At 41.2% G+C, this 21,021-nt stretch overlaps 1 protein-coding gene across 4 annotated transcripts in view; it reads right to left on the bottom strand.

Moving 5' to 3' along the window:
* The window catches only part of sobpa (sine oculis binding protein homolog (Drosophila) a), a 59,649-nt gene that overhangs the window by 33,289 nt on the left and 5,339 nt on the right, over nt 1–21,021 (bottom strand). For all 4 annotated transcript variants that reach the window (XM_014337284.2, XM_042225530.1, XM_014337285.2 and 1 more), the window contains exons 2-4: nt 20,193–20,505; nt 4,922–5,042; nt 4,181–4,390 (exon numbers count right to left, since the gene is read on the bottom strand). In XM_014337284.2, coding sequence (XP_014192770.1) covers nt 4,181–4,390; nt 4,922–5,042; nt 20,193–20,288 — 427 coding nt within the window. In that variant the 5' untranslated portion in view covers nt 20,289–20,505. The remainder of the gene's footprint in view (nt 1–4,180; nt 4,391–4,921; nt 5,043–20,192; nt 20,506–21,021) is intronic.

Below are 21,021 nucleotides of genomic sequence, written 5' to 3'. Positions count from 1 at the left end.
TAAATAAACAGGCACACTTTGGGCCGTATCCACACTGATATGTCTTCATTTTGAAATGTGTAGCATTTGAAATCTAAACAGGAAGAAATCGGAACTTCTGGGACTTTGTACGGTACGGTACCATTCAGAAGGTTGTTGGTCTTATGTACAGGAAAAAAGTGAATGTGTGTCACTCGATGCATAAGGTTTGCTTTGAGTGCTCACTTATAGTAGAAAAGCGGTATTCAAGGTACCACTTCTGGGTTATGTGTGTTGCCGACTGTACGCTGTCTCCAAGCGGACACGCAAGAAACAAAGCCAACATGGAAGTGCAGTTCCTCTAATGTCTCACAGAAGTGAGTCAATCTTGAACCTTACAAGAGAAATAAACATGCTTACAGCCTGGTAACAAAGACTAGTTTGGCTTCTTTGAACCCTTTCACCGTTCACATTTGGATGGTGTGTGGGATATTTTTTCTCCCCCCTCAGAAAAATAATTCAGGAGCCAGAAAAATCCTACATACTCTGAAGCCTTATGGAATACTTATAATTTATTACTGCTCTCATTGTAACATTTATACACTTTAACTAATGGAGTTCAGCCCTTAAAAATATAACCACAGTGTTTACAATAACATTGTAATATTTTTTTTTAAATGACATTAATATGCGCTATATTCCTAGCATGCAACAGCACAAAAATACTGTCAGTTTAAAGGACGAATGAATAAAAATGACACCACAGTAGATTAGTAGAAGAAAACAATCTGTTTGATGTTACTTTTTTTCTGCATTTCCTGCAGAGCACTGTCTGCAGTGTGTCGCCCTCTTGTATCCACACTGGGAAGGGGACATCCATTTCCATTTACTGAGATCAGCAGCAGACTTTTATAAGAGTCAATAAACATGTAAAAATAAATCAGCTTTGTATAATGCTTTACTGCACCACAGGCCGCAAGATCTAACTGTGAGCGATGCAGTGAATCATGGTCAGATTAGAGCTTATCTTTTCATATATGAGTGTGGCTGGATCTTCTCTATCCGTCCATCACAGCAACTGCAATATCAATTGCAAACAAACTGCATGTAACAATTCATTTAGAGACGAGGCTTTCTAACTGCACAGACAGCAGATATGATGCATAACTGCAATTCAACAAGCTGAAATAATAAACTGCAGATCTGACCTTTGTAGAGAAGTTTGATCAGGCATGTGTTTGACACTCTTCACTTTCTCCTCACCCTCAACCGGTTTGTGGCAGATGACTTCCCCCAGCTGAGCCTGACGTTAGTTACAAGTTCTTGCTCATAAGTGGTCATCTGATTGTTGGGGTTTCCTTTTTAATATTGTAGCGTCTTTAGCATACAATAAAAAGCACACTGAGGTGATCATTTTTCTGGTTTGGTGCCATATAAATGAGACTGAATTGAATTTGTCTTTTATCTAGTTAGTGGTAGTTTTCATGTTGAAATAGCAGTTGTGTAAGTTGTCCTGAGTGCTACAAGTGAAATTCACTTTCTGACTTTGTTATTATTTGCAGTGTAGACTGTTTCAGGATGTTTTGTTTGAGCCCCATTGGGGCTAAAAAACAAATAGTAGAGGCAGGGACATGTAGGCCACATGGGGATAAAAAATAACAGGCAGAATTAAGGTGCTACATAGTGATAATTACAGTAGTATGCAGCATTTTTACATTATATTAGCACATAATGAAAATTTCTGTTCTGGGACTGACTCATAAATAAAAATAAAGTATTATTTTAAGTGTGTGGATTTAGGCCACATTTAACGGCCTACCACAGTTTACAGTGAGATATAGTGATCTTGACTTCTGCTTATTCTGGGATAAAAAAGATTTTAAAAAAGGATTTTTAAAAGGTATCCAGGGCTCATCTGTCTGGTAAAGGGGACCCGTTATGGTAATTTCTGGGTATTGTTATTCTTGGACTCTAGTAGAGTAGCTTTGCATAATTCATAGTTCAAAATAGTCCTCGTTTATCTCATACAGAGCCTCGGAGCAGCACATTAGTTCATTCTCTGGCTGAAGCTGATTTAGCTCCTTTCCCATTAAGGCTAACTTTCTACTGATTGGCTGCCTCTCGCAAACTGATGACTTGAACTGCTGGTGAGTAGAGCTACTGCATTCACAGTTATCATTAGAAATCAATCATAATCAGTCAATCATATTAGAAAAATCACATCTCTATGACATCATTTAGATGCAAGCATAGAGAACAAAAAGGAGGGTTAAGAATATTCTGAAGCCTGAGCTTTTGGCTCATAGGACTCCAGGATATATGCTGTTTGGCGTGTTTAATATGAGCACCAAGCATTGTTACAGTATATATGACAGAAAATAAGGAAAATGAAACAGTACAGCTGCAGCTGACCCCCTCACATTCCCCTTTTAATTCTCGAAATCATGTTTATGACAACAACAAATGTATTCCCTTGTTTAACCGTGAATGTAATTGTATTGCATGCAGCTGCCGCGTTGCTGTGTGGTCAACAAATTATTTTAACAGACCCTCAGTGACAGCGAAATGCCTCTTCTGCGGTAAACTGTGACTGCTGATGATGAGCTGCGGGCTTTTAGTGCCGCTGCTGCTGAAATGAGAGAGATCCTCCGAGATTCCCTCCAGTATCTCCCAATTATCACATTATGACTATACGCGGGTGTGAGGGCGAAAAAACGCAGGCCCATTAGTCTTTCACCTCTGTTCACCTCCCTATCGCACGCTGGCCAGGCTTTTCACCTCTTGTGGAGCTTAATGGATCTACAGGGCCATCAGATTTTAAGTAAAGACTAACTCACAATTAAAGGAATAACTCCCTGGGGCACTAAAGACAGCATAGCAGACCCAACATGCATATTTTATGGCTTAGCTTCCCCTCTGCTCTCATTCCTATACTCTCTCTGCCTTTTTGTGTCTATCTGAATAGCTGCCCACTGCAGCGATTAGAGAAAAAAGACAAAATATCTTAATTCTAAGCTGACTGAGTGGGTGGATCAGGGTTTGTACGTTGCTCGAAAAAATGCATGCACCGCAGCATAATGATCAGGATCGAAGGCCAATATGAAATCACAACATCTTTCACAGTATCTCAACATTTTCACACAAAGAGACATCTTGAGGTGGAGTTGTTTTCGCCTTCCCACATCCTGGCACATCCTAACAAGCTCATCTGAAAACACTCACATCTGCATGAGCAGGGAAAAAAAACATGCCAGTAATTATGCAGCCTCCGTACTAAATGCCACCGTCATTCGCCGTACCTGCACCTCAAAAGGTCCTTTGTCGGATTTTGCGGGGGCACATGAATAATTCAGTGTATGTGTGGAGGTGGAGGGTGGGGGAGTTGAGGGAGGTGTTGGCCGGGTAGTTAGTTGGTGCTGGTGGGCTTTAAGTGGACCGCACCATCTGTTTCCCCGCCTAGGCAGGGCCAGCGGGGACTCCTCTTGGGCGATGCCAAGGAGGCTTGCTCCCTTCGCCGGGGCGTACCAGCCTCCTGTCCACAGCAGACGCAAGGGATAATGAAGCCCTCTGTCTGGCCGAGTAACGTGGACATTTCCTCAGAGACTTGATGGGGTAATATTGACACTTGGGCAGGTGGAGAAAAACAAGGTGTACAGCAGGTAGCTAGCTCATTAGTCGCCTGCCTCTGCTCTGATACGAAGGCTTTCAGACCATTGCACAAACCGAAACCTTCATAACTGCATAAATCCTGAGTTTCCATGCTAAGTGCTGGAGAGTCAGCATTTAGGTATCTTCATTGCAACCCAGTCCGTCTGGAAAGCAGGTGTGGTTTAAGTCTATGACATTTCTTCTTTCAGACTGGAGACACAACTGCTCTGTGTGTATGTGTGTGTGTGTGTGTGTTTGCTTGCTTTCAGGCATTTGAGTGAATATATTAGCAATCAGCGATGGGTTGAAAATGACCTTGATCTTTTTGCAAATTTAATAAGTAACCTTCCTCATAACATAAAAGCAGAAAACAGTTGTAACTTTCTACACAAGCTGTGATGTGGCTGGTGTGCCAACTTTTAAACAGTTTTTTCCTATTTCTAGAAGGCATCACGTTTTACTGCTCTTGAAAAATCAAGGACATGCATGCATGCATACTTACATGCAAGTCTAAACTACTTTATCAATTAATCTGCTGCATTAATCTCTCCAAAATGGCATTCGTGCTCTGTACCTGCAGGGGGCTTGATCAGTGGCGGAGGGATCATGGGGACCATGATGGGCAGGTTGCCATGCTCCTTGGTGCTGGGCGTGGAGGTGGACGGCGTGGTGGAGGTCTCTGTGAGTCCGTTCCTGGAGGCTGGCAACGAATGAAAGCTGTTGGCTCGATCCGGAGAGCCTTCACTGTTCTCTGTTGAAGCTGGGATTTTTGGCAACGAGTTTTCTAGATGGGAAAAGTTAAGTAAAATAAAGCATTTACTGACCAACTAATGAGCAGCATTTGCTGCAAATACTCTGAGTGTAAATGCCCAGGATTCACCTAAATTATGACTCAATATTTTCCACCAAAGTAGAAGCAAAAATACTCAAAAATGACTGGATTTTAAGTTAAATCCAGACCTCTCTGAAATCAACTGACATAGCATCACTCAGCTCATTGTTTTGGTTGTAAATGTACAACTTTAATGTTTGTTTTAGTGTGATTTCTCTTTTCAGGCTGCAGCAGGTTGAACAAGCTGCATTAAACCTAAAGTGCACAACCTGCACAGCACCAAACAGCAGTTAAAAGTTTATAAAGTTATTCAGCTCTGAGCAGATTAAAAGATTATGCTGCACAAAAGATTTGGCAAGTAGATATTCAGAAGACATTAAAAGAGTTTAAACATCTTGTAAATATGACAACCCATAAAAAAGCAGCCAAAGCGGAAGTGCCATGAAACATGATCTGATCATATTTTCCACTAAAGCTGTATACCTTTGAGGACAGAGATGTGCTGTGGTGTCTCCCCTATTTCCAGGCTGTCAGAGTCTCTCAGCTCCACCTTGTCATAACCGTACCAGCCCAGCAGCTCATTCATGGTGTTCTCTGCAAAACTCTGCAATACAAAGAGAAGGAACAAAGCTCTTTATATAGGAACAGTCGGGCTTAAAAAATAATTGTCAGCCCGCTTTAATTATACACAGTGATACAATACTAATGAGCAGCGATATAGTAAAAGTCAAATAATAGCAAGTTAAAGGTCAGAAACTTCTTCTTTTTTTTCTTTTTTTAAAAAAAGTAAATTTTCACATGAAATATTAATGTTACCCAAGCTGGAACAAGAAGAAGATAAATGAGGTTTGAGGTCATTTGTTACAAATGCTAATGCAGCAATCTGGTATTTTGTTGCATTTTTTTGCGCCTCTCTTGAGACCTTGACTCGCTCTTTAGATTTGTCCACATTTCTTCAGCTAATTAAGGAGAGACATTGTGATCCCACTCAAAATTTTAACTCTGTGTCAAGAGAAAACCGCAATGTGGAGTTTTCGCTGCATGTCCTCTTCATAAGTACAGGTCAACCTAATTGGGGCAAACTCCTGTCCAAACGCTGCAGTGTGCAGCCAGCTGAACTAATAGCCCCTATCACTGCACAATAAAAGAGGAGGATCTTATCAGAGTGTAATAAAGAGAATGGGAACCCTATCACAGAATGGTAACCAGCATAGAAAATGTATCAATTTACAGTAACTGGAACAGTACAGTACAGTAAAGACACGGTAACAGTGCAGATAAGGGACAGACTAATGTTTTTTTATGCTGTTACTGGTCTTTGAGATTTTCTGATCAGCTAAAACAGCTTCCCCGCATCACTTAAATGGCTCTTGATTCCCTCAGTTATGTCATTCAATGCTAAGAAACCCAAAAATAAGTCTTCCTTGGAGATAGGAACCTCACTTACACTCAAACAACCCAGTCTCACATCAAAATGTTAACCTCCCTTGCTCTTTCTTGGTCTCTTATTTTAACCTATTTACCTGGATCACTGTTGGTACTGCACTACGAGGCTGATTGGGTTCAACAAACATATCTGCAGTGGTGATTTAGTCGACCCTTTTCAACCCGGTAAATTAATTTGCAAATCAAAAAGTACCAAAACACTGTGTCTCCTTCTTTTTGGCTCTGCAGAAACATATGAATGCAAATGCACTCTTACTCATTGGTTTTTGGAGTGACAGTAGCCAGATGGAAAGTTTTAACCTATCACCCAGACTGAGGCAGCAGAGGCCTACCTCTGTGCATTCATCCATGGCATGAATGTTAAAGTCACAACACTTTAACCCAGGAAGCTGGGGTTTGTGCCCTCTGTAGTACCCTTTTCATTAAATTTTTTCACCTTGTTTTTGTTATCAGACACAGTTTTACTTGCTCTTTGATTGGTTTAGGGAAAAGGCCGCCTTTTAGAATTGGCAGCCAGTGGCCGAGTAGATCTTCTTATTGTAAAAAGAAGGTCCCTGGTCCAAATCCAGGCTTAGGCCTTTTTTTTGTGCATGTTGCATGTTCTCCCAAAGCTTGTGTGGGCTCTCTCTGGGTAATCTGGCTTCCTCCCACGGTCCAAAGAAATGCATTGGATTATTAATTGGTTGTTCTAAACTGACCGGATGTGTGAATGTGAGACTGAATGGTCAGTTTCTGTGTATTAGCCCTGTGACAAGCTAACGACCTGTCCACAGTGTATCCTGCCTCACCCATGACAGCTGGCTCCATATCTCAAAATTGACTGGATGGATAGTTTATAGCCCTTGAACACTGTTTTGGTCCTTAGCATGAGAGTATAAAGACTGATAAAGGACACATTTAACATCCTGTTTCCTGTCAAGAGATAGATGAGAAGATCAGTACTGGCTTATTTTAATATAGATCTGTGATCCATTTACTTTGAAAACAGAGGTGGCAATGACGTTATATCCAAGCTGCCAGGTTATCATTGTTAGAAATACCAGCTGATAACAACACATTACAGAGTACTAATGTGCTGTAGTAACATTTTCACAGAGAGTCTTCAATGAACAAGAAGGTCTAAAACAAAAACAAAAAAATCACTCATCTTTCAAACAGTTGGTGCTCAAAGCACCCACTTTGGATTTTTTTAAGTCAAGCTTGATGGAGGTATTCTGACCTCCCAATCTGGAAATGCAACTAGTAGGAGTGATCCAGCTTTCAATTCCTAGTAGGAACATATTAGGAAAAATTCTGTTCATTTGCCTAGCTTAATATATGCCTGCAGTATATTTATTCTGAGTAATCCCCTCCACAATAAAAACAGAAAATCACAAGGTTTGTTTTTATTAACATTATACATAAAAATGTTGCTGGTTGCAGTGCCAGGGGGCTTCCTACAAATCCAAAGGCTAGAGTTTGTCATTTCAGGCTAGCTTTTAAGTCCTGTTTTACATGCTAAAGGAGAACCATTATGTTCATTTCCACCTCTTATGTGTTTAATTATGGACTCTACTTCTCTTATGCTGACCTTTTAGGCATCCAGTTAGTAAATGCTTTATCTGAAACAAGCCATTTTAACTCCAGCTGCTGAAAGCTTACTTTCCCTAGAAAGAATCTAGTGTTTATAAGCCCTCATCTAGAGATGACCATAGCAAGGAGTTAATTTTAAACCAATATCAGAGAAAAGGATGAATCAGGTACATAAAGCAGACTGGAGCAAATGGATTCCTTTAAAATACACTGACTTCAGTATTCGAAACTTTGGCTAATCCAAGAATGAAACAATAGACAAAGAACAACAACAACAACATAGACAAAGGAGATTCTCTGTGCATTCCCAAGTGCTGGACAAACACAAACTAAGTCAATTAATGCAGCAGAAAATAACACTTCACAGTTAATGTCCAGTCCAGTAAATGATATAAGTTGCATCTTGTGACATAGTGTCACCCAACTTGATTTGAGCATAGCAATAAAGTTCTAACGGTCACCGCAGACATAGCAAATTGTGATGCAATTCAGGGAGAGTGTGAATATGAATATATAAGACTCAATGCAGGTGAAACATTAAAAAGTATTTCCTCCATAACATCCTCTCACAACACAGTCAATAAGCACTATACTCAAAACAAAATCATAACCCCGCTAATGCATACAGCCCATTATCACCATGCACCTCTCAGCTGGAACGGTCCCAGAAGCGTCTGATCACTGAACCGTAAACTATTGTAAATGGTTCAGCTTTTAATTGACTCTAAACATGGATGAAAATGTTCTTCCTTTAGAAACAGACTTCAGCAGTGACCGAGAATAAAGCCGCCATAATTTTTTGGACTTGGCGATAAGATATTAGTCACAGGTCACTAAACTATCAGCATAGAGGGAACGCTGGCACTTTGAAGGGATTATTTCCAAATAGTAAGGGTAATGCATTCATATGTTCTCATAACAATAAAAACTTTAAGTTCAAAGTTTAAAGTACTGTGAGGTGCACTGCCACATGCTCAATCAGAGGTGCTGGTTCATTGTTTAATGGTCAGTTGCAACTCATTAATCACTACAACAAGCAGTTAAATGTCAATTACAAACAGCTCCTATCGATACGACACAGCAAGGGCGATCATGTCAGGGTGAATCAGTGCCACCCAGCACATCTGACATTCACAGCCAGCCTTAATTCACATTATGCACAATTGTTACCAACATGGATGAAAAAAAATGCAGCAGCTAGTGCGATTAGTGCATTTAACTTAACATTACTTTCTTATGAGGTAACTCTACCTTTAATAATAACAATATTATTTAAGAAGCACGTGTAAATAGGGAGGCTGACAGATAAGCAAAAGTGGAATAATGCCAGAATAATTAATAAATACCATTAAAAGAATAAAAGCAATACAGTAATTATAGCAGAAAAATGCTCAAATAATTTAAAAATAAGAGCTGATAAAAGACAAGTCAAACAAAGCTTTAAAAAAATTTTGATAAGTGATTTAAAGGAAGTCATGGAGCTTTATCTCCTTAGGCAGGTGGTTCAAAAAGCTGAGGGGCGTGATGGCGAAAGGTCACCTTTAGATTTGGAAAGGTCATAAGGGTCACTGCTAAGGATTTAATAATCAGTACTTTGTTTTCTTCCCGAGTAATGAGAATATTAATGATAAAGTTTAAGTCTAAACTAAGGAGTGTTGCAATTATTATTTTAGTTCATTTGTTTAGATGTTTGTTGGATGGGGATGTAGTTTATGGGAAAATTAGGCTACTAACTGTGCGGTGTATGGGTCACAGGACAAAGCCTGAGCTCTGTTTTTGTCCACGTATACATTCATATTAAAATGAATAACTGTCTTTTCTACATTATATATCTTAGTATAATGCATGAAATGTCTTGTGAGTTTGTTTATTTGTCCTCCTCCATGATCAGGAGCTCAGCTACCAATTAGCATCATCGTGTTGCCTTGAATCTTTTGCATTTATGCAGCTGTGGTTTAAAAGCATCATCGTGACTTGTAATAAAACTTGTCTGTCTTGAGTTCATTTTAATGACCTTTTTAAGGTCACTATGTTGCTTTTTAAACCACCTGTGCAAAACCAAGAAAAGAAATGCTTTGATATGGAAGATTTGGCGCACACAGATCTGGAAAACACATTCAGACTCGATACAAAGCTGTACATGAAAGGCTCACGTGGAATTAAAATGCACTTGATTAACATCTGACTTCCAACAGCCTGTGGTGGTGTAGAAAGATGAGGTATCAGCTCATTGCACGCCACGGGTTCGTGTTGACCAGCCTATGCTGACCTGTGTTGTTTCACACCAAAGTAATCAGACAGAGAAAGTTAGGCAAGTCCAGATTTCTCAGGAGAGAGTAGCATGGAGGCAGCTCTGCAGCATCAATTTGTGTTTTTTTGTGGGTGATAAAGTGACCGTATCCGAGGGTAGAATTTAATTTGGGAAAGAAAATGAATCTGGAGGGTCTCGGTGGAGGCAGGGTGGTGTACTTTCACAATAAAATACCCTGTACAGCTCTTGAAAAGAAAAGAAAGAGTCTGCTTTGATGGCTTCTGACACAGTGTGGCCTGGTGTGCATGGAGCTGCAGACAACAGGTAGATGCATCGGCTTAATTACTTAATACAAACTCAATCACCAATGATAACTGCAGTTTGAATACTGCTTACAGTGGTGTTATATGTATTATATCATGGGAAAAAACAAGTGGGAATGAGCTCTGACACACACAACATTCACTGTAGCATGCACTGTTTGCATATTTGAGACACTGTGGCACACACAGGAGTGACAGAGGCAGATTTTCTCCTGCTTCATCAGCACATTTGGGCCATTTCTAAGCATTTTATGGAGAAATTCATAATGTGTTGTATTTGTACCACAGAGTAGTAGCACCACTCTTGGCTCAGTTTTACCTCAGTTTGGCTGTGTTCACACAGAGCCTATAGTTTTTCTGCAGTGCTGTGCAAGAAGACCTGTGTGGCAGTTAAAAGAAGCCAAAATGTAGGGATGGATTTATTAATGAAGAATGACAGTATTTATCGATCTGTCTGTTATTAAATACCGCTGTGGTGGGGTGGTCAGTGGGTAGTGCGTGGCACAAAGGTGCAGGGCACAGTTTAAATCAATAACAGGTGAAGTCAAAGCACAACATCCATGTGCATGCCATACCTGCAGGCCTAGCATGCAAGCACATGTGAGCGCACATCTGGAGCTCTGTGGGCTTCAAGGTTAGACAGCATCACCATCAACAATGAAAGGATTTGCAGTGATTATTTACAGTAATTAAAGTCTAATCCAAACATTCATAATCGCAGCCTGCATTTATTTTTTTATTTTTTTTGCCACAGAGCTTTTTAAAAATGGTGGTTAAAGCAGTGAAGGCTGTTAATGAGGACAGCTCATGTGTGCAGATGTAACGACGCTAATGCTTGAACAATGATGAGTGACAGCAGTGCTTTTTCTGCCTGAAGGTTCCTGGGAGTCAGATTTAGTACTGCGTCCTGAGCAGAGCTAAAGTTAGGTGCTGACAGCTAAATACATAACCTTGTTGTCACCCACTAAGACACGCTGTGAACACATTCCACATCCGTTAAATAGTCACAATTTCGCCTCCTGAAGTTTTAACTAAACATGTTTTATTAATTTCTTAATTTGTATTCCCCAACCAGCTGGTGAGAAGTTGCTGGCTGTAGCTAGGTGAAATTGGTCACATGTTTGGATGAAAGAAATCTGAAAGAGTATGGCGCAATCCTGAAACACAGAATATTCACCTTACTGCTGCAACAGACATTTTAAAAGGAGCAGCTCCTTTAAGCGAGCATTTTCATGTGATACGTTTCGGTTTCACCATCACTTAGTGAGTAGTTGGAAGATATTTGCAGAAAAATCTGTCTTCCATGTAATCTGCTAGCAACCAAAGCAATCGCAAGGATTTCAGTTTCAGTTTAGGACCATACACCTATACACACATATACACCATATACCAACGTATACTTCTTAGTGACCAGTTTCACCTAGTGACTCCCAGCAACCACTTGCATACTAATAGGGGAATACACATTTCTCTAAAGCAACTGGTGTTTGTCAGGGGGTTGCTGAGCAGTCCTGAGTGACTTGGGACAAACACTAGCAACCATGGCTAGCAAGATGTACCTATTCTATGTATGGATGCATGCCTCAGATACGTATAAAAATAATCTAATGTTAATTTTAAGACACAGAAAATACAAATAAAATATAAACCACCTGTCAAAGTAGCTATTCTCCTACTAGTGTGAAGTCTTAATAAACCTTTACAGAATTTAAAAGGGTGATTTTTTTTTAAATATTACAATTTTTAAAAATTAGCTACACAAACTCAAAGCTGTGCTACAACATGCCTACGACAAAGTATTATTTTTAAAATAATGTCTGTTTTTTTGAACATTAAGAAGTCTATAATATTCCAGTAAAATTCTAAAAATAAAATTTAAAAGCTGTAAACCAGCCCACTATGGCCTCTTTAAAATTATGGGAATAATTAATAAAACCTTAATGGAGAGGAAGATTTATGGGCAACTTACATAACAATAACCTGAAAAGAGGAAGAGTGCTGACAGACTCGAAGCGCACAAATTGGCAGGCACAAGTGCAGCAATTAGCCCAACTGCAAGGATGAAACCTCGGGAGGAACAAAATCACCCAGGAGAAAATCCTCCTTTTGAACAAACGAGATGGAGCATAACCCAAGCTGAATGTACTCCTGAGTAAACGGATGTAGCTGTAAAATAACCACATCACCAAGACAAAAACACAGCATCTCTCTGTGTCTCCCTTTCCTTCCTACCATCCTGTCCTCTAAGTCACCCTACTACTTCGAGAAAGGGGGAGCGTTATTAAGAGGGGAACCTAATCCCTGTTGGCGGCTCATCAAAGCAGCGGCACCAACTTTGGCTCCGCATGTGCCGGAGAGCAAGAGGCAGAAGGGCAGCTGCAGGTATCTGTATGTTACACTGGATATATAGCCTTTTTATCTATAATGGACAAAATCTGTTTATCTGCTGTAATAAACACAAAGGCTTCCGAGAGCCTTGGACAAAACTGAGGTCAAAGTGTGTTTCCTGCTGATTTCCTGATTTTGGCTGATCTCAAGAAAGTTCATATCTCATTCTGAGGAGTCAAACTTGCACATTACTCCCTCCCTTGCATAAATCTTGGACTTCCCTGTCAGTTCATTTTCTCTAGTTTTGCATCAACAGATGTTGTTTACACGGCTTATCTTTACCCAGCATTTGGACTTGGTTTTGATGGTGGTTGCCAATGCTGTAAAACGATAAAGGTAAAAAAAATGAACTTTTAAAGGAGGCTCTAAGAACCATGATGGTCTCCAGTTTTTGCAGTGCAGACAGAGAAATAAAGGCGATTCTACCTTCAGCCTAAAGTCCCTGCAAAATCTTTTTCCCAAAGCTTTTGTGAATGCCTGTGATGTTACCAATTGCTGAAGTCTTTGCTCATAATCAGAGGAAATTGGTGTTTCTCTAAGGTGGATTCTCTTTTACAGCCTTGAAAAAAAACGTATAACTTATAATGCCTTGCAGACAACCTGCTGAGGGATATTACTATAGACTACTCACTGGTGAAGTAAAACAATGGATTCGTTTTAAAGAAGCTCTTCACTGGAAAAAATGACTAACTGCATGTGTTTTGCCTCATGTTTTGAGTTATTCAGAGGGGACGGTGCCTCCCTGGAAAGCCTGGTCAAGAACAAGTTTTCTGGACTTTGTGCATCTTTCCAATGGGATCATCAAACACGAAAGCAGCAGGAGGTTCTGCAACAGTGCTGTGAAACTGGGCTAGCTCCACAGAGCAAACACAGCAACCTGACATGATGAATGCAGAACTGAAGGTAAAAGCCAGTTAGAAGACTACCTCTGACTGCGTGGGAAAACGCAAAAGAATAAGGTGGATTATCTGTTTAAAGGAACTTATTGTTAAAATTCCAATGTTTAAATAAACTATAGCAATACTAAAACAACCACTATTACTTTATTTTTACATTGTGCGGAAGACCTATCAATCGAAGCTGAACAAGGACCAGCAGGTACTTTCAAGTAATATCGATTTGTACAAGCAGAAGATGCAGTGAGAAAATTCACATAATAAGAAAAACACATCTGGTTTGATCCCGGGAGGAGACACAAACCCTGTTTGGTCTTGCCTTCACTAAGGGCGTGTGGCATTAAAACAACTATGCCGAATCAAAGATGTGGAGTGACCCACTGTGGCGACCCTCCGTGAATGATGGAGCAGCTGAAAGTAGCATTATCTATTCCCTTTAACCTTCTGGTAGTTAAAGTTTTCCTCAAAATTTGGTGATTGAAATAACAAAAAGTACCTTTAAATTTCCTCAGCACACCCTTTCAGCCCGACTTAACAAGCCCTGTGGATGTCTCAGAGTCTCGGGACCTTCACACGACATCGACCTTGAAATATGTTTTTTTTCATGCTGACTGATGGTAAGACAGAACATTCATCACTGTGTTGGTTTCTCCATGCAATGGTGAAGAGGTGAAGTGAAAGCTACAACTTTACTTGCTGTGCTCTTTTGTCAGTGAAGCAGTAAAGAGAAAGAACGACAGCAGGGACTGACTGCTGGCTCTAGAACTGCGGTTTCAAAAAGCCATGAAATGACCAAAGATAATTATACGCTGTATTTAAAAACAAAAGAAGAAATAGAATAACCCTTCTTTTACAGTGAGGCTTGAATTCATACCAAAAAAAGTTGAGTTGGTCTGCTACGACCAGTACACGAGTGGCTAATGTCAGCCCACTGTGGACAGGAACAGACGCTAAAGCTGACTTACTGAATCGGTTTGTTGACTTGCAGGCTTTCAGATTTAAGCATTTATCATTATCCTGATTTAAAATGCCTGCAATGCTGCGGAAAAAATGATGTATGTATGTAAAATGTATCTCCACTATTATGGACTTTATCTCCTTATAATCAGCCATTCTAGGCTACTTGCAACCTCTAGAAGCTAAGTCACTGGAAAACCTGATAGATCCAGTTTGGAATGATCACTGATATTCTTGTTGCTCTTGTAGGAACAGACCAAGGGCAGTAAATGAAAATTACCCCATAAGTCTAAAGCTGCCTCATTTACCGGTATTTTTCTGTTAATCTATGAGCTCTGTCGCTTTCAAGTAAACAAAGAAATGAGAAATGTAACAAAAACATAGATTTAAACGGATACAGCCAGCCTTCCATGATTCATTGGGGGGGATTATAACACTAAATGTCTTTGTATATACAGTATAAATACAACACCTATGAAGCACGCTTGCTTTTTTTATCCTTCTCTGCTAACATGTGATGGGTGGAGAACTAAGTACTCCAAGTAATAAGTACTCTAAGAAGTAAGTATTGCTTGTGTTTGCTGACTGCCTCTCTAATTCAAGCTCTTCGCCTTTACTTTTCTCCTAAAATGGTTTATTTATGGTCTACATTTATTTTATTTCAAAGGTACTGTGCGTGTTAATTAATGTGAGCAGCGAAGTCGGGTTATGCAAATATAGGACAATTTTCACCTACAGTCACAGGCAGGTAGATGGCATTTATAGACAATTAAAGAAAACTGAAGATGCAAAACCCTCTGAGCACAGATGAGAGCAGGAAGCATGAGAGTGATAAAACAAAGACAAAGCCATATAGTGTATTAAGGAAACATTAAAGATAAATTATGAAAACTCACAAATAGGCACAATAGTACATAAACATAGACTGTTTGTAAACGCAGTGACTTACAGCGACAGCACCTCTACTGAGCTGTCAGAGCAGACGCTACTGTTTGCCATCTCTAACACTGAGAGGCCACTACTTTACTGCAGACACCTTCATCCAGTGCAATCTAATACTTCAGGACTGTATTTATGAAGCTTATCATATGCAGTTGACAATCCATCAAAGACGTGTTGAAGCAGCTACAGGGTCACTGTGACCCTGTAGATGTGGATTTGAGCGTTTTTAAAGGTTACTTCTTATATGCCCGTCAAGTTGCAACATAGAGGGCTTAAAAAATGAAGCCAAAATAAACGTGTGAAAAATTCAAGTTCCTCAAATGCCCACTTGAGGTTGACTCACCCTTAGACTTGAATATTTTATTTTATTGAGGCTTAGATTATACTCAATTCCTGACAAGACACGGACCGCTGGACTGCCTAGGGCTCATGCTTAGCTGGTGCATTGTAATGTAAATTCTCCACGGATGAGTCTGAGAAGTCATGCAGACATGTGCACCAACCCTCATGCTTACTCTTTTATGTCACTTAGACCAGCGGTCCCTAACCCCCGGGCCATAGACCAGTTCTGGTCCGTGAGTCGTTTGGTACCGGGCCGTGAGAGTTGAGGCTTGGGTGCGAAATTTATGGTTTTCAGGGTTTTTCTCAGTTTATATTGTTATTTTTCATTGTTTTTATCGTTAACTCGGTTTCCTTGGGTCTTTTCCCATGTGTTATGAATAAATCTTCTTCTGTTTGGTACCGGTACTGGTTTTATTTATCCGCGGCACCCTAAAGGCCGGTCCGTGAAAATATTGTTGGACATAAAATGGTCCGTGGTACAAAAAAGGCTGGGAACCGCTGACTTAGACCCAAGAGGACTCACGGACAGCAAACATTTAATCCCAGTTTAAAAATTTAATTGATGCAGATGATAAGACCAACAGGTAAATGCTAGGCTAATTTGAGAGAGGTGCACTTAAACGTATCAATGGGCACTCTAACGAGTCAGTGCAACTGCTTTTAGTAAGTTAAATTGTAGTGCTTATTAGCAAGTGTGCATTGCATACGGGTGGTACCTTGCTCGCCAAGCTTGCCAGCATTAGCAAATAGTCGACCCTCTCGTTCAAATATAGTTACTAAAGAATAACATGGTGACAAACTGGTGACACGGCGGCTATTTCTATCTTTTATATACAGTCTATAGTCATGGATTTTTATGGCTTCACTGTCTGAGTTGCAGTTCCAAATGTTTTTGTAAATCGTTGCCATTTCTGATGTCCTCTTTGTGCACTACAGGTTATGGGTCACACAGTATGTTTATGATGTTTAAGTGTATTTATCTATACCAGAGGTGGGCAATTCATTTTCCAAAGGCCACCAATAAGCGGAACTTAGTTCTGCTCAATATTAATTTTAGTTCTCTAGAAGCCTACTGGTGTGGCCTATTGTTTCTCATGTGGCCCCTTGGGAAAATTAATTGCCAACCCCAGATCGATACAGTCAATAATTGGAAACCATCTGCACTAAAATACCTTTTCACAGGGACTCTTACAAGCTTTCACTTAAATCTGCAGGATAATTAGCAGCTTATTGATGACCTACTCCTGATACTTTCGCCTCACAAGCTGACACTTCTCTGTCACAAGTTCAGCAGCTGACCCTGCTTCTGCCTGTCTTCCCCCTTGTTTCCCCTCCAGTAAGACCCAAACATGGCCAGTAGGGCTTGTGGTAATGATGATGGTGGAAACTGGATACCTTGCGGGTGGAAACCAGAGCAGGACACAATACACCATGATAAAATTCCTGAATCCACGCGCCAAGTTTCCTCTTTGCCTCCTCCTCCTTCCTCTCCACTTTTCCACTCCCATGCTCCCTCTCTCCTCCTCTGCCTCTCCCTCTCCTCTGCTTTCATTTCCCTTTACTTTCCTTGATATGTGATACAGCGGAGACGCTCGGGTTACAGTTTTTACAGCTCAGCCAGCCCAGTGCTGTATACATTCCTTTCTCCCCTGTTTCTTACCCCACTCTCCAGCGTTTCATATCCCCTCCAAGCCCACTCCTCCTTCTCCTAGATTACTCACCGAGGCTTATTTTACCATGGCGCACATTAAGCAGCCAGATGAAGGAAACACTGTCAGACTGTTTAGTTTTTCAGAGGAGTATGATCCCTCAAAAGGGCACATTGTGTGCCTCACTCTCTCCTTCTGTGTTTTCCTCCAGCTTTGGTTTGTATTATTGAAGATGAGGGAATCTTAAGAGGAGACGGGAACAAATCAGGTCTGTTTTTGTTCTGAACAGAAGAACCTAAAAGTTTTCTGCAGAAAATCAATACTTTTAAACTCGGGACTTGGTGTTCTGAAGGAGGCAACCATCATGCAACTCTGCAGCATAATATTAATTAACTGCAGCTCTGCAGGGAGCATCAGAAAGCTGAATCCAGGTTTTGCATATGCCAAATTACACTTATTAATCATGGTATTTAAAGTGAAGGCTGCACGCAGGTGGAACTTTCTACCACTGGATCAGTGTCTTAAATTAATTGTGTATAGACAACAGCTTGTGTGATGTAATGAGAGTTGAAATCCAAGGTTGTGTAAGGAGCTGCAATCGAACTTGTTTAGCCTTTTAAAGGTGTTTTGACACCTTAACCACATCTGCTACTCCCTTTAGTAGCTTCCCCTGGTATTGATGGAGATATTGGAGTTGTCACGAGGCGGCATCACTTTTCCCTCCACACCATCGGCACAGCTCTACAGTGTGTCCACTGCACTGCCGTACGCATTTATTGTCATATCTTAAAATCCACAAGCTGCTGACAGCTTTATTTGCTCACATATTCAAAATTTAAAAAATAAAAGTGATGACAAATTAAGCTGCTGCCATTCAAATGAGATGTTTAACGGGCATGACACCTCTCCAAAACATACAAGAGATGTCAATTCTGCTGAATCCTGAATGATGACCCGTGTCACAAAATCTGTCATCTAACAGCAAAACACAGACCTGCAAATAAAACATCATTTCTGACTGATGACTGGCATCATATAATTACTTGGTCAAAGTGATAAATTATCAGATGAGACATTCAGTGTGATTTTTTTTTTAAATTTGTGTCTTTTGCGAATAGATTTTTAGCCTGATAGCTGACGTCTGAAATAATGACAGAACTGACAAAAATCAAACCTAGACTTGTGCTACAGAATTTGACAGGAAGACACCTCCTTCTGCCTAAAAGGCAGCTGGGAAACATTGGGCACATTTTAAAAGCTCCTCTGAGAACACCTTTAGTACTAGAACTAGGGAAATTTCTCCATGGAGAAAACCCTGCCTGACACACACCCCACCCACCCACCCACCCACCCGCCTCCCCCCCCCCCCCCCCCCCCCCCCCCCCCCCCCCCCCCCCCCCCCCCCCTCCACCACCACCACCACAACCCTGCATCCCTCCCTTCTGCCATCAGGACCAGACAGAGAGAAAGAAAAAGAGAGAGAGAGAGTGAGAGAGAGAGAGAAAGAGAGAGTGAGAAAGATGGGTTAACTTTATTCTTCCTGAGAAAATGTGTCTCATTTCATCACAAAAAAATGTGCATTCAATTAAAATTCTGTTACAGCGTGGACTCTCCTTCCTCTAGGCTTACAATGAATTTTATCTGACAAACAAGGACTCTGAGAATTAAAAGTGAAGGCATGCATCTGTTCAAGCAAATGCTGGCAATAACAGTAGATTGCACTGGTTTGAAGTTGTGCAAAATTATTACAGTTTACTGCTCCATTCTTATGCATCTTTGACAGCTGCTTTGTTATCAGTAAAGTGCACATTACCCTCTTTGTACGGTTAAAAATAATAATAAATAAATAAGTGAAGCAGTGACACGTGAACGCGGGGGTATTTTGGAGGGGTCTACATGCAAAAAAGCTCTTTTTTATTTATTTATTTTTATTCCAGGGTTGTTTCAGGACTCGCTCAACGCCAGCACCCTCGCATCTCCTCTGACAACCTAAGAAAAAAAAATTACAATTGCCGCAGTTATTCTCGGTGTGATCACCTGCACATTCATCCCATAACCGTGAAAACACCGGGTGCTTCTGCGTCTCCGGCCAGATGTGTACAAACAATGAGGAGATGTAGACAAAGCGGACACGCAGCCTGCCTCTGTCACACACACAGACGCCACGAGCACTTTCTTTTCTTTTCTTTTTTTTTTGCTCCATAATGAACCACACGGAGCTCGCGGCTCAAATATCACAATGTGTACCGAGCGAAGAAAAAAATAGAAAACACAGGAATAGAAACAACGTGTGTTTGAATGTCGACGGGGGAGAATCGTGCAGGTCGATCCCGGGAGACAATGTGCTCTTGTCGGGTGCGTAAAGCTCACAGACGCACATCTGGATCACACGCCTCTGGGCAGCTGGTCAACACACTAGCAAAAGCACACACACAAACGCGGGCATACAAAAACATCTCCAGTCAGAGACAAACCCAGAAAAGCATCGCGGGGAAACCAGTGTTCCCCCATTGATTTACACTAATTATGCACATTGGCCGCTCTCCCCTGCGCTGTAGTGTAGCAGTATTAATAGTAATAGTAGAAGCTCTGTTGACGCCTTCACTGACGCACTGGATTTTCCATTAACTCTGGGTGAGCCATGAAAGGCAGGGCACACAAACGGATAGATTATGCCATGAATTGAAGCGACAGTATTCCTCCACTGATTCAAAACTTAATAGTAGAGGAGTAGCTGTGAATGGGTGCCGCATCCATTGTGCAAGGCGGTATTGGCTGCGCTTAGAGCCTGGCGTTCAGCGTGGATGTGACAATAGAACTTGGATAAATCAAAACATCATAAATTAAAGTTTCACTATCACGCAGCCAATTGCACTTCAGTGCATCGTATTTTCTTTCACTGCCTGGCTAGTGCTTCAACACACATGCACGCTCCTCACAGCCACTCCACGCGTAATCACATGCAGCTGGGCACAGATCCCCCTTTACCTTCATCTCTTCATTTATTTCCCTTTTCACTGGGTGAGCTGGTTTTCGGCTTCTTTTATTTTCCGGAGGTCTGCCCTCTTTTTCCATCTCTGCCATGTTTTCTCTGTGATACTTCTGTCAATATTTGCGGTGAGGAGGGGAGAGGAGGGGTTGAGAGAGGCAGCTGTTTACAGTCGCCAGACGGCGGGTGTCTTGCAGCTTTTCAGCGGCCCGTGTGACGCTGGTGATGCCGCCGAGGGCTTGCGGTGCCCGGCTAAGTCAGCCATCTTCTGCCCGTATCCTCCACGGTCCGTGCGCCAGTGGTGAGCCGCCTCTGTGAGTCAAAGGAGAGGTTGAGTGAGGGGAAAAAACGAGACAGGGGGAGGGGCGTCCGCTGAAACATTATATGACGCGTTGATGATCAGAGGTAGGCTATTTCTTCTCGCTTTCCCATGGAGTGCAATCAGAGCAGTCACATCCACTTAGCGGTGCTCCCTATTGGTGACAGTCTGTAACCAGCAAACAGGTGCCCCCACACAGTCCTCCAGCCTTTTCATTGGAGCCTGCTGTTGGTCATAGCAACATTTAATCATGCTGTTAGTTCCCAACCCTTCTCCTTCAATCATTTAACACCACAAAATCAAAGTTTCAGTGCGTAGGAAGAAGTGAGCAAGTACAGTGGGTGGAGAGCTCTGTGGCGCTTCAGTAGGTCGGCCAGTGTTGCAGGGGTTCAGTGAAACTATGTCTTTTTGATTTTCCCTGCAAAGAGAATTTTAGTGAAAAGTGTGGAGCAGGTGCATAAATAAAGTGTGTGTGTGTGTGTGTGTGTGTGTGTGTGTGTGTGTGTGTG

This window comes from Haplochromis burtoni, unplaced genomic scaffold, assembly GCF_018398535.1.
Source record: "Haplochromis burtoni strain Fernald_Lab_line unplaced genomic scaffold, NCSU_Asbu1 Contig_174, whole genome shotgun sequence".
In the NCBI taxonomy this organism is placed as follows: Eukaryota; Metazoa; Chordata; class Actinopteri; order Cichliformes; family Cichlidae; genus Haplochromis; species Haplochromis burtoni.
This window is presented reverse-complemented; position numbering and strand designations above follow the sequence as displayed.